The sequence below is a fragment of the Sinocyclocheilus rhinocerous genome, unplaced genomic scaffold (assembly GCF_001515625.1).
Source record: "Sinocyclocheilus rhinocerous isolate Xijiao unplaced genomic scaffold, SAMN03320098_v1.1 scaffold1143, whole genome shotgun sequence".
Taxonomy (NCBI): domain Eukaryota; kingdom Metazoa; phylum Chordata; class Actinopteri; order Cypriniformes; family Cyprinidae; genus Sinocyclocheilus; species Sinocyclocheilus rhinocerous.
In genome coordinates this window covers 300,164-315,111 of record NW_015638978.1, presented here as the reverse complement: position 1 = coordinate 315,111, position 14,948 = coordinate 300,164, and the positions used below count along the sequence as shown (strand labels likewise).

Genomic DNA, 14,948 nt, shown 5'->3' with positions numbered 1-14,948 from the left:
GACATTTTTTATTGCTTAGAGGTTGATCTTTGATAGATCAATAGACTTAAAGCAGTTCTAAGTGCAGTTTCATGTGTTTGTCGCAGATGTTTCAACTAAAATTCCCTTAGACATAAAAATAGCAACAAATGAGTCAGTCATCAACATACAGTAAAAGTGCATCAATATGCTCAGATCGTTTGGAAGAATTGGATGAGAAATGTTTGAGTTCATATATACTCTCACTTTTCAATGCAGATTAGGAGTCTTTGCAGATATAGAGAATTAATATTGAGAAGCCATTTTCAGAATAAACTATATTGCTATCTAGGAGATATTATCATTATTAGATATTATTATTAAAGAGATTTTTTCTTTTTTTCTTTCTTTCATACACACAAACACATACCTAATGAAATGCTATAAAACACAGCAGATCGAAAAGAACAATGCGGGTTAGTATGAATGTGGGTATTTTTAGAGTGAGGACAAGCTGTGCAGAAGGGACGTACATCCCTAGTTAAAGGTGAAAATAGAGATGAGTGTGATTTACAAGGATGTAGGTGTGTAATATTTTAGATATTGCCTCTAATCTGTGTGTGTGTGTGTGTGTGTGTGTGTGTGTGTGTTATTTTCAGGTGATTTGGGCAGAGCAGCAGATTGCCAAGCGAAGACACAAGAGAGACATTCATATTGAACCCACAGATCCAAAATTCCCCCAGCAGTGGTACCTGGTATGTGAAAAGCTACTGTATGTATTTATATTGTGGTTGTACATTCAGCTTTTGAATGCAACGTGTCTAAAGTGCTTCTGCAGTAAAAAGGAGTCCGCACTTGATCTCTGAGCTTTCACATTCTCTCTGATTCTTTCCCGCTCTAAATCCCCCATGTCTGTTTTGAAATATATAAACAGTATTCTGTGTGCTTATAGTCTCAAAACGACATGACATCAAAATAGATCCTTTTTTACTTGGTTATTAAATGTCTCCTCTCTTACTGTGGATGATACATCCGTGCATGTTTTTTCTGAATTTTTCATCACAATTTAAAAACTTTCTCAGCCTCTGAAACAACTTTTCTGACCTAACCAAGGCTACTGGGTGGATCTGATTGGCAAGAACAACCAAGGAGTTCAAAAGAGGATCTTCCCAGCTTCCCCTAGTTTCTAGTGTATCAAGCTACATTAAAGTGAACTGAATGTTGTCTCTGAGGTGATTCTGTGCATTTAAGTACAATTCGAAAAGAGTCATCTAACCACATAAAGCAAGCGTGATGAACACAAAGAAAGAATACATGCTGAGAATATGAAGGTGACTTATGAACTAATATTGAAAGGTTTTAAGGGTAGTTCACTCAAAACTGAAAATTATGTCATCGTTTATTCACTTTCATGTCATTACAAATCTGTATGATTTTCTTTGTACAAAGCGCTTAAGTATTTAAAACTGTTATTGCCCATACAGTGAAAGTCAATGGGATCCAAGACAGCAATGGACTCCAGTGAGTTTCAGTTTATAGAAATAAAAGTGAAAAGAAAAAAAATCTAAATATTACTTTTTGGGTGAACAGTCTGGGTATAATCCTGCACTATACTATATTTGTTTGGGAGAAGAATAATTTATCCATTAAATGACTGTAAACTAATCAAAAGAGGTAATTTATTAAATGTATGCATGAAAGTTTTCATTTTCTATAATACACATTAGGCTGTAAGTCAGATTTGTGACCACACTAAAAAATAATAGATAACTTTATTATACACTGTTCAAAAGTCAGTAAGATTTTTTTGAAAGATATGAATATGTTTATCCAGCAAGGATGCAATAAATGGATCAAAATTGACAGTAAAGACATTTACTTGCACAGTAAAGCCATATTACATATTACAATGTTTCTGAAGGCTCATGTGACACTGAAGACTAGAGTAATTGATCAAATAAATGCAGCTTTGGTGAGCATAAAAGACTTATTTTAAAAGCAAAATCTTACCAACTCCAAACATTTGAATGGTAGTGTAGATAGAGACAAATACGATTTGTCTCAAGACAAATAAGTCAATATTTGTCAAATAAACATACATTCGATTTTTTTTAGGGAATCCTAAATAACCCTATATATTGTTTTAATAGCAATTAAGACATTTTTCATATTTTTTTTCATATGAATAAAAAGAAGTCAGATAAAGTCCAATAGTATTACAGCCTAGTGTGTTTATATCCTATCAAATCACATTGGACAACACAAGTCCTGCCCTACATTATTTCCTGTAGAATCTTCTGTTTCACTCTGAAATACATCACAGATGTGAAATGAGTTGCAAATTTTGTTTTCAAATGAAACGGTGGCGTAAATAAGCCATGAATTTATAAATATTTGTTATTCAGGTTAGTCCTGTGACCTGCATGCCCACACTGAGAACAACCAAAAGTGAAGTGAGCTAATGTATTGACAGTCACCTTCACTGACAGAGATGACACAACATCATATTAACCTTTGCCAAAAAAATTTTAATCATTTTATTAAGTGATGACAGATTCAGAATGAGTCCGACTCACTGAGTTCGTACAAAACTTGCACAAAATAATTACGATGTGTGGGTGTGTGCATGAATACTCACTCACATCGGTGTGTCTTCAAGTGTTTGTTTGCGTAACGGCTTTTAAAGCTCTGTTCTGTATTCAGAGCGTGTGTGCCCTAGTCCAAAACATATTAATGCGTGAACCAAACGACCAAAGAGCATCCTAGGCCGCCCATGACAAAACAAATGCGAGAGCTGCCGTTCTACATTAGCATACTAATCTGTTAAAGTTTCGGCTTCTTCACAACCTCTTTTCAGCCACATCTGTATGTGTTACTGTCAAACATTAACTGAAACGCAAGCGCTTTGTACTTTAATACTTGAAAATGGAGATTGTATCATTGTTGACAAGGGAATGACTGCTTTTTAAGTTGTTTACTCTGAAGAAGCACCACAGAACGATGAGCAATTTGATTCTGTCTGCTTATTTTTATGCTTTTTGTCAAGGGGAGAGAAGGTTGTGAAGGGGGCAGTTATCTGAAGACGTGCCAATTGAAGTTTTTTATTGTGTTTCTGCACCCAATTTCCACATTTACGTTTAATGTTCATCTTTCAACACTGAATGAAGCATTCTGCTGTGCCGTTTTAACAGATGGCATTTAGCATAAAGCAAAGTGTGAGGAAAAGAAATAGAGCGAGAGAAGAAGATAGTACAAGAACTTCGCTGGGGAAAAAGCTGTCGGGTTAAAAGGAATGAGTTTCCACACCTTGTTGGGAACTGGGCTGCCATCTGGGAGGAGAAAGTGTGTGACTGTGTGAGAAGTCATCTTTCATTAGCATTAGCTCCTGCGGCTGGGCCTTTTTTTCAGTGGCAAGGGTAAAAAAATCAGTGTGTGTAAAGTTCTGCAGGTGGGCTTTTCCCTACTGGGAGGTCTTGGTCAAATACTCTGTTAACTCTCCCTTTCCAGAATGGCTCGGAGGGCTCATGTTCTGCTGTGCCACACAGAAGCTTTACAGAGTCCAACATTTGCCTTTGCTGAAGGGAAATAAAAGAACTGAAGAATAATTTCTTGTTTTGCCTGCCTCCAGTGAACTTGCATGTAACATCTGACTAATGGTTAAAAATCTATTTTCTTGCAGTACAATCCCAGTCATGGAGACCTGAATGTGAAGGAAGCCTGGGCTCAGGGCTTCACAGGAAGAGGAGTGGTCGTGACCATTCTAGATGACGGCATTGAGAAAGATCACCCTGATCTAGCTAGAAACTATGTGAGCCATCCTTTTTTACAAACATTTTGAAGAGTGAACAATGATATACTTTATTAATATATATCAATTGTGGTGAGTAAAGGCCCCGATATACTTCAAACGAAATCGAAGAACGAACTGATATGATGTCACTTCGAACAAAATCCATGAAAAGAAGGAAAGGAAAGAGTAAAGATATAAGGTAGCAAGTACCAAATACATGTGTTTCAAATAAATGTTACACCATACTGCTGCTTCTGCTGCTGTTGTTGTTCTTTCAATAAACGAATTTAAAGGGTATACAATAAATGAAATGCCAAACGAACATACAATAATAAACCTTTGTTTTATCAAAAGTAAATCATTACACCACCTAAAATATAAAAAGGTGTAACAATTTATCCAGTTTAATAAAATAAATGAACACTAATAAAATAAAGTAACAAACTGACTTTAATAATAATAATGTTACACAAGATTTCACAAAAATATTAAGCAGCACAATTGATTTCAGCTTTGATAATAAGAAATGTTTCTTGAGCACCAAATTAGCATATTAGAATGATTTCTGAAGGATCATGTGACACTGAAGACTGGAGTAATGATATAGAGCGAGAGAAGAAGATAGTACAAGAACTTCGCTGGGGAAAAAGCTGTCGGGTTAAAAGGAATGAGTTTCCACACCTTGTTGGGAACTGGGCTGCCATCTGGGAGGAGAAAGTGTGTGACTGTGTGAGAAGTCATCTTTCATTAGCATTAGCTCCTGCGGCTGGGCCTTTTTTTCAGTGGCAAGGGTAAAAAAATCAGTGTGTGTAAAGTTCTGCAGGTGGGCTTTTCCCTACTGGGAGGTCTTGGTCAAATACTCTGTTAACTCTCCCTTTCCAGAATGGCTCGGAGGGCTCATGTTCTGCTGTGCCACACAGAAGCTTTACAGAGTCCAACATTTGCCTTTGCTGAAGGGAAATAAAAGAACTGAAGAATAATTTCTTGTTTTGCCTGCCTCCAGTGAACTTGCATGTAACATCTGACTAATGGTTAAAAATCTATTTTCTTGCAGTACAATCCCAGTCATGGAGACCTGAATGTGAAGGAGGCCTGGGCTCAGGGCTTCACAGGAAGAGGAGTGGTCGTGACCATTCTAGATGACGGCATTGAGAAAGATCACCCTGATCTAGCTAGAAACTATGTGAGCCATCCTTTTTTACAAACATTTTGAAGAGTGAACAATGATATACTTTATTAATATATATCAATTGTGGTGAGTAAAGGCCCCGATATACTTCAAACGAAATCGAAGAACGAACTGATATGATGTCACTTCGAACAAAATCCATGAAAAGAAGGAAAGGAAAGAGTAAAGATATAAGGTAGCAAGTACCAAATACATGTGTTTCAAATAAATGTTACACCATACTGCTGCTTCTGCTGCTGTTGTTGTTCTTTCAATAAACGAATTTAAAGGGTATACAATAAATGAAATGCCAAACGAACATACAATAATAAACCTTTGTTTTATCAAAAGTAAATCATTACACCACCTAAAATATAAAAAGGTGTAACAATTTATCCAGTTTAATAAAATAAATGAACACTAATAAAATAAAGTAACAAACTGACTTTAATAATAATAATGTTACACAAGATTTCACAAAAATATTAAGCAGCACAATTGATTTCAGCTTTGATAATAAGAAATGTTTCTTGAGCACCAAATTAGCATATTAGAATGATTTCTGAAGGATCATGTGACACTGAAGACTGGAGTAATGATGCTGAAAATTCAGCTTTGTGTCACAGGAATAAATTACATTTTAAAATATATGAAAATAGAAAATGCATTTTTGGCAATACTTCAAAATATAACTGTTTTAGTGTATTTTGTTCAAATAAATGCAACCAAAGAGGCTACAACATTAACTAATCTTATCAACTCTTTATCCGTAAAGCTGCGTCTTGTTAAATTAATATCATTTAAAGCATTGCTGCTACAGCCATCAAAACACCACTTGTTCAAACTAATTTGCCTTTGATGATAAATTTATGTCATAGCATAACGAACGTTATGTATTAGAAAGGCTGTACAGTCAGTGCTATTTTTAATAATTCATTTTTGAACACAGGCAGATGGACATCTTTGGCCATTGCGTCGCATTAAAAATGTCTCAAAACGTTCTGTTTCATGTCGTTGCGCTCTGTCTGAATACATATTATACGAGCAGCCCGTAAGAAAGCATTTGATCTGTGTTTGGTGGACATGACCCTAAATCAGTCTAATTATACAGGGCTTCATTAACATTGATGAGTCGTTCAGAAGGCCCACTTACTAGTCAGTTTTACTATGTAATTTTGCACATTTCTGGTTCACTGAATTCTTAATGTCCTGATTCACAAATAGATAATTTCCTGTTGTACTTTGCACAGTAGAAATGTGGTTTCAGTAATACAGTCGGGATTATGAAAACTTACCTCGGTTTGCATAGAAATTAGAGTCTTCACAGTGGCTTCATGAGGTATTTGGGGTTACCAAACATTTCTGTTCAGCCTTATTGTACATTCTTTCCCAAAATACTTTCTGCTTAAATTGTTCTTGCCTCAGGTGTCTCAGGGGGTGGCGGCATTTCACCTTAACCATCTCTACGATTTGAATTCATATCAGCAGACAGTTCGCTCCCTAAGAAACATATCAGTGCAGTGGACATGACCCTGAATTAGCCTAATTATACTAACTACTTGATTATTAAAATATGTAGTTTTGCATACCTCTAATTTGAATATTCAAATATGTCTCGAGTGCCTACAAATGCCATCTAGGTAGGTGTGCATCCAAGCAATGCAAGAAGAAATTCAATGTATTTCTTTCTGACAGCACAAAACCTGAGCTCTGGTGTTGCAATATAATCCTTTCGGTGTATTTTATGTTTTATTTTAAGGATCCCGACGCCAGTTATGATGTGAATGACAGAGATCCAGACCCTCAGCCCAGATACACACAGCTAAATGACAACAGGTACGGATTTCTCTTTCTTCTCTCCTGTCTTTTTCTTTGCCGTTCCAATCATTGCATCCACAGCAGGGTTGCCAAATCTGTCAGACTGCAACAAACATGCCATATTGCAGAAGCTCTTTGGTTGTAAATGTTTTAGAGGTTCTTTCAGGTAATGAGAGCCAGAATCTGTCTTGTGTAAACATGCGTACTGCTAACTCTGTCTGTGTTTGAAAACCTAGCGCGCCACCTACCTAGATTGCATTTTGGGTGCGTTTGATCAAGGTAGGCAGCTCGCTAGTTGTTGCATCTGCTTCTCTCCTCTTTGGTGAACTGATTTAAGCTGTGATGTACAGCAAGTAACTGCAGCGCTTAGTGTTTTGTTGGGGATATAAAGTGGTTTGGAGCCGCGTTGTATGGTGGGTTTAATGCAGTCAGCGAAGCACCTGCCGTTCAGAGACGTGCACCCAACGGCTGTTAAATACTTCGGTTTCTCCATAGGGAGCACTTCCTTTGACTTTTACTTCTGTCTGTTTTTCTTTTTGTCTCTCTGTCTATCATGTAGCAGCAATCAGTCACCTGCTGCAGCACCGTTGAAATTAACCGACCAGTGACCTCTCTCTCGTATTTCACTCTCCACGGCACTTTCCATTTTTTTTCCATAATTATGTTTGAAGAGCATTTTGAGCACTATTTAGAGATGGACAATCTACAATATATCTGTCTTCTGTCTTATTTTTCTCTTGCTCTGTAAATCAGCTTAGATTTAATTTAGTGCACTGAAGATGTTTGGATGTTTACTCTTCCTTTTTGATAGACTCATGGCTATTAAGCATCACTTGATCAGCCGTAATGGAGGGTAGACCCATCCCGCCCCTTTATCCCCCAGACCGTTTCTTCATCCCTCCACCCTGAAATCTTCCAGTAGCCCATCGCTCTGCCGTCAGGGCTATTTGCTTCAAATCTCTTGCACTCTGGGCTTCCTGCCAGAGCTCTTTCTCCCTGTTTCTTTCTTTTGTTTTTTTTCCTTTTCTGTTCAGAATCTCGCAGCAGAAGGATGGAGAGGAAAGACTCCAAATTCGGTATCTCCTCAGAACAGTGCAGCTTACAAAGTTGCAGAAGCAAATCTTCTTTAACGAATCTGTTAACACTGCCACAGTCGTGTTGGAGCGCCTCACTCAGCTACTAACGCACAGAAGTTACTGTCTTCACTCCTGCTAATACCCTCAGCAGCTACTTAAAGTGTGACAGTCGTTTTGTGGCAACAGTGGAGCCGTAACAAGCATTCGTTACTGTCTCAGTGTCCAGACACACACATATCATGGTCAATCAGAGGAGGAAAGTAGGGGGAATCCATCCCCACACCTCGGCAACCCGGTGCACAGGAAGTGCAGCACATCTTGAACGCCTTGGCTGTCAAGATCATTATCCAGAACTGAATCGTTTTCGAGTCCATGAAATGAGAAGCAATATGCATGACTGTGTCAATAGCCGAAACGTTGAGGTGGTCTCATAGAAAGCAGATTGCATCAGAGGGATTTATTCCATACAGATGAAAGGCACATTATGGATTCTCAATAAAATTATGTTGTAAAGAGCAACCGAAAAATTTCCTTCTCTTATGAAAGGCAGCTTGTTTTTACTTCTGTGAGTCCTCTGTAAAACCCAATCTTGAGATGAATTGGAGCCTCGGCTATTGAGCGAAGAACACGGCAGAGTCATCAAGCGCTTCACTGTGATTAAATGGGAGCGTTCATGCATCATTTGAAGACAAAAACACATTTTTCTATATAGCCTAATTATTGACACAGGCATCAGTGTCCACACTAAAGAGTAATTGTTGGCTTCATGGCTTTTATGCACAGATGGCTACCAGTGCTTTTAGAAGCAGAGGCTTTTCATTGTTTTGTCAGGAAGATTGAGGGTTAATACAGCTTTTAGACAGCTTATTATATATATATAATTATATATATATATATATAATTATATATTTTTTTTTTTTTCCCCTGGGAAAAAAAAGCTTTCAGTCTGGCTCTGTATTTTTCTCTGCGGTCTCTTTATAAACTAACTTTGCACATTTTTGGTCACCATCAGACCATCATGAACACTTCATAACTCTCAAGATGCTTTTGTTGTCCTTAATGATTGTCCTAAAATCCCTCAAGATAAGAATAATAGGAATAAGATGATTTAATATTCTTTCATCATTAACATATTCAGTTCCTTTTTAAGTAGGGATGCACAATGTATCAGTACAATATCGGCTCATATTTTTTACTGTATCGGTTGATATTGTATGAATACACTCCTGTTCAAAGGTTTGGAGTCAGTAAGATTTTTTAATGTTGAAAGAATCTGAATTTATTTGTGTAATATTGTGAAATATTATTACAAGTTTAAATAGCTGTTTTCTATTTTAATATTTTAAATGCACTTTAATTTATTGCTGTGAATGTAATTTTCAGCATCATTACTCCAAGCTTCAGCGTCACATGATCCTTCAGAAATGTGCTGATTTGGTTCTCAAGAAACATTTCTTATTATTATCAATGTTTAAAACAGTTGTGCTGCTTAATATCTTTGTGGAAACCGTGAGGATTCTTTGATGAATAGAAAGTTCAAATGAACATCATTTGTTTATAGAAATGTATTTATAAAAATCTTTTGTAACATTATAAATGCATTTTTGTAACTTTTAATCAATTTAATGCATCCTTATTTAAGAATAGAAGTATGCTGAATTAAAGTATTAATTTCTTAAATAAAAAAAAAAGTTTTGTGTTCATGCAAAGTGTGCATGCTCATATGCCCTATTTTTTAAAAGCTGTTTTAAAGCTAATCTAAAAAGTAATACTAATAATTTAACAACACTGTTAAATGCAATCTTTAGCAAAGCTCAAAAGGTTTTCATATTATATTGTTGTAGTGCCTATATTCATCTGTAGCATTGATTCAGTTATAATAGTTCTTGTATAGTTTTCCCACACTTTATGGAAGTAATCTCATATATGTAGAGATGTATTTGCCATTGATGCCTTGTCCTCCACGGTTGCTCACATTAACATTTTTATGATTGATTGTGTTTCACTCTGAGTGATATTTCACTAGTTGAGCCTCTATGTTAATTCAATTTCTCCATACAAACAATGCATATTACTTTGCTTTTGTTAAGAGTCCCGTTTGGGTTAGATTTATTAATAAATTATCCATAAAGAATGCCTTCTACATCATTTACTAATAAACTCTGCTAGAGGTGTGTGTGTGTGTATATATATATGTTTTTCTATCCTGGTGGGGACATAAAGGGATACTCCACCCCAAAATGAAAATTTTGTCATTAATCACTTACCCCCATGTCGTTCCAAACCCGTAAAAGCTTCGTTCGTCTTCAGAACACACTCTGCATTATCCAAAATATCTTAAATTGTGTTCCGAAGACGAACTAAACTTTTACAGGTTTGGAACGACATGGGGGTAAGTGATTAATGACAAAATTTTCATTTCGGGGTGGAGTATCCCTTTAATTTATAAATAACATGGTTGAACCACTGATGTCACATGGACTATTTTATCGATGTGCTTACTACATTTTTGGGCCATAAAAAGTTTCAGTTCTGTTGCTGTCTAACCAGGGTCAGAAAGCTCTTGCATTTCATCAAAAATATCTTAATTTGTGTTCTGAAGATGAACAAAGGTCTTACAGGTTTGGAACGACATGAGGGTGAGTAATTAATGACAGAATTTTCATTTTTGGGTGAACTATCCCTTTAACTAATTAACTAAACCAGCCAGACTTGCTTTGTCAACCGGCTCAGCTTCAGTGCTTTGCAATGATATCTTCTGAAACTCTAGAGGAAACACGTATGAGAGTCTTTTTCTCAGGAGAAAAAACTGAAAAAGCAGAAGATGCATCTCCATCTGCTCTTCATTTCTATCTAGGAGAAACAATTGAGATCTTATATTAAATAGATCTCATTTTCTTTCCTACGGGACATCACCAGGTGCTCAGAATGATACGGTGATCCAAAGACAGCTGCCGTTCTTTGATAAGTTCTCAGAACATGGCACCAAGAGACTATTTCAATACATATCTACTGAGAGAGAGACGGAAGCAAACACAGAGACAAAGGGAGACAGTTTCCTGTATTGAAGGGCATCGTAAGATGTTGTTTTTTTTTTTAGTTCATCTCTTTCACACGTCCTTCATATTCTCTTTGTTGCTACGTATAGATGGCTAATATCCACAAAACACTGCTTACATTTTTTTGAACCAATTCCACACAGGCAGTGCAAGTGAGCTGAAAGCTCTGCGTCATTTCGGCAGCGTCATGCTAATGTTAGATACTCATCCAGCTACTGAAGAGGGTGGAGGAGGATGGAGAATACTTTGTTTTCATTGCCACAATTTTATACACCTGCTTAAATCAGATCCCCCATAACCCATTTCATCTGGCACTCCACATTTCCAGGATTTGAAGCTTTTACACTAATGTTCAGTGGGTCTGGTTCATTTGGAATGAACTCTCTGCCAATGACGGTTGGACAGTAAAGTGCTTATTCAAATTCAAGTAAAAGTGGTAGAAATGGTTTGGCGTAGACATAGAGCTGGAATGACATAAATGGTCTCTCTCTTCGTCTCGCTCTATCTCACTTTGTGCTGTAGTTGTGATAAGTGAGTGATGTGCTTGCTGTTGTGGGATTAGTTGAAAATATGGCCACACTTGTTCTTATACACTTTTATTTGGCTTTTTTATTTGCCATTCAAACCAGTGGTTCCAAATTAACGTATGTTGAATTGAAATGAATATTTTTAATTTATTTAAAAATAATTTAATTTTTAATTATGTGTGCTCATTTCCCCTATTTTTATATTTAGATTACTTTTTCCATAATCTAAAACTTAATCTTTAATAACAATAAAAAAAATAATGATGACCCTTTTAAATGTAATATTTAGAAAATTACAGAATGAATATCCATTTTCAACTATACATTATAGTATTGTGATTCAGTTGTAACATGTTAAAATCAATTATTTTAGAGTTTTATTTTATTATATGGAATATGGAATTGTAATATTTTATTTAATAAATGTTTTATTGAAATTTAATTATGCATGCTCATTTAGCTTATTTTTACATTTGGATTACCTTTGCAGTCATCTAAAAATCAATCTTTAATAACATTAGTAATTTAATGAAACTGTAAAATGTAACAGCAGATCTCTAAATTGATATCCATTTTTCATACTATACATTACAGTAGTGTGATTTGCTTATAGCGTTTTATTTTATTTTATTTTATTTTTTAAAAGAGAACAGATTTGTACTATTGGTCAAGAACAACCTAGAAACCATCTAGTAAGTTCCTTAGCAACAAGAACCTTATCATTGTGGCACAGACTTTGGAATAGGCAAGCATCAGTAAATGTTTCTGAAAAGCTTGAAATGTATATTTATATGCGCTGTTTACCTGCTTGTTTGTTGTCTTAATTGTGGTGTTTAAATTACTAATCTTTTGGAATTGGGTGGAAGTCAGCTTGGAGACATCAATATCCAGGTCTCGTTAGCTTTATTGAATCAATAAACAAGACCTTAAAAGACCTCCTCTTCCTTTCTCTTTCTTTAATTCTAATAACACCTGTGATGGATGGATTGTGTAAGGTGGCTGTCAGCCAGAGGTCTAAATAACACGGTTAGGCACGAAGCCTCTGCCTCTCCACTCAACCCTTCGCCTCACATGACCCAGACCTGTCAGCCTGCCTTTCCAGCGCTGTCGGGCCTCTGGAATCTCATCAGAGATGCTGGAAATCTGCCCTAGCATCCGCCGCTCCGCGCCAGCCAGGCAATTGAAGCTGGAGACTTAACCATGGCAGGGACTTCAGGCTAGGAATGGCGCTTCTGAGTTCTGGAATGTGCTTCTGTAGTTGCGTTAAAGAGCTGGCGAAGGTTTCGCCGCCACTTCCGTCACCCTCTCATTTCTAATGCCATTATCTGAGATACTGTCTCTTTATTACTTGCTGACTCTCTACCTCCTCCATATCCCTTTCTCATTCAGGACATGTGGTTTCCGAAACCCTGCCCGAGGGCTGAGTTTAGCTGGCTGGAAAATGCACTAATCCTTTTTAGAGTGCTTCCTAATCCAAGCCTATTGAAGAGAGGAATAGAGATGCACTACTCTACGACACATGGACGGATTCCATCAGCGTACTGTACACAGACTCATCACAAGTTTTCAAGGGCACCCTATGCCTCTGAGCGGGGGAATTGTAAATGCATGAATCAGGGAATTGAAAGGAACATAAAACAAGCCGATAGAAGGCTAAAAACAAGGAGACAGAAAGAATTAGAGCATGTCTCCGGTCCTGATTTCAGTGTGGTAGTTTTGTTGCTGGCAGGGATGGAAAAAGAAACTCAACTTCCATTCAAGTTAATTTTCACTCTCTTCTCTGCCTCTCCCTGGTGGGCCTCAGACAGATCATTGCGGTCTCCGTGGGGAAGGTTAAGATTGTTGGTAATTTTGCATCTAAATTGATGTTGGACAGGGAGGGGAGAGGATAAGAAAGTGATCCTGTCCACCATGTTGTTTTTCCTTCTAAGAGGTAAGCAGCTGCATCTACAAACACTTCCTGGCTCACTTTATGCTTTAAAAAAAATATTTTCATAATTTACTCACCCTCATATCAGTCCAAACCTGTATGACTTTATTCTGCAGTACACAAAAGATATTTAAAATAATATTTCAAATGCTTTTGTCCATATAATGAACACCAGTGGGGTTCAAAACCACATTGAATTGATCATTTTAGGTAAACCTTCCCTTTAAGAAACTGTCAAAAAGAGGTGACCCAGCAGATGGAGGCTTACAGCAGATATTCTCCAGCTCTTTTAACATTGCTCCCTTGAGTATTTCACAGATTTCCCACAAGGTTGTCACTTCATAATACAGTGTGAAAATGTTCATTTTTAATTAGCTTTTTCCAATGAATCTTTCTCTAGGAAATCACTTCTACAGGTGTGAACAGAGGTCTTAAAGGGATAGTTCACCCAAAAATTACTCACCCTCATGTCGTAAGACCTTTGTTCATCTTAGGAACACAAATTAAAAGGGTCATGAACTGAGAAATCAAAATTCCTTTAATCTTTTGACATAATTATAAGAGGTCATTGTACTACAAAAGTTTCAGAACTCAAAACTTTCTCATTAGTCTAAAAACAGCTTATATTGAAGTTATTTTTGTTTTCTTTGCGCACAAAAAGTATTCTCATAGCTTCATAAAAATACGGTTGAACCACTGATGTCACATGGACTATTTTAATGATGTCCTTACTACCTTTCTGGGCCATAAAATGTTTTCAGTTCTGTTGCTGTCTAACCAGGCTCGGATTCTCTCGGATTTCATCAAAAATATCTTAATTTGTGTTCTGAAGATGAACAAAGGTCTTACGGGTTTGGAACGACATGAAGGTGAGTAATTAATGACAGAATTTTAATTTTGGGGTTAACTATCCCTTTAACAAGACAGTTGACCCTGAGAGGTCAAGTAAATATCTACAGCGGATCTAAATATTCATAATTAATTATAACTAGTTATGGTTAATTATTCATATTTCCCTTATGAGCTGATTCGTTACATGAATATAGGCCAGTTGTGGCATCGGTATGACGCTGATGTGTAGCCAATCAATTAACACTTTGCCACCGCCATCTTTTTACACATTTATGGTTGAACCATAATTTATGTAAAGGCACACAAGGATGCTTGTTATTGCATCACATGTTCGCATTCTTTTCCCCAACTACACATCATTTGAGCTCGTCAGCGTTATTGTGACTCATGGCACTTTAAAAAATACTGAGACCACAGTTATCTGAATCAGTGTTTTTGCACCTCGCTGAGCTGTGAAAGGGAAATTAGCTGAACAGCATCTCTGTTAAAAAAGCTTTCTCTGTGGTAGGGAACTCTAATCGTGCGGAATAAGGTTTCGGGTTTATAAAGCCGTAGATTTGATCTGGTCACGAGGTGCCGAATGAGTAAAATCTGATTGTGAAACATTACGTGGACTCAGCTATGAAACAAAGCCCAGGATTGAGTCACTGTTCATTACCGTTGCGAATAAATGAATGGGTGTGTGTTCCCCACGTCATTTAAAGAACAAACACTAACTTTTTACAAATTGACAGGCTCAGGCTGTGCTGTCTACACTCAGGAGTAAATGA

The 14,948-nt window shown here is 36.8% G+C and overlaps 1 protein-coding gene across 3 annotated transcripts in view; it reads left to right on the top strand.

Annotated features, from left to right (window-relative positions):
- LOC107750721 (furin-1-like) overlaps positions 1-14,948 on the top strand; it is a 108,832-nt gene that overhangs the window by 70,778 nt on the left and 23,106 nt on the right. For 2 of the 3 annotated variants that reach the window (XM_016566238.1, XM_016566236.1), the window contains 3 exons: positions 618-713; positions 3,638-3,766; positions 6,676-6,752. In XM_016566238.1, the coding sequence (XP_016421724.1) occupies positions 618-713; positions 3,638-3,766; positions 6,676-6,752 (302 nt within the window). Of the gene's footprint in view, positions 1-617; positions 714-3,637; positions 3,767-4,802; positions 4,932-6,675; positions 6,753-14,948 lie in introns of all 3 variants that reach the window. The other variant, XM_016566237.1, reaches the window with a different exon arrangement.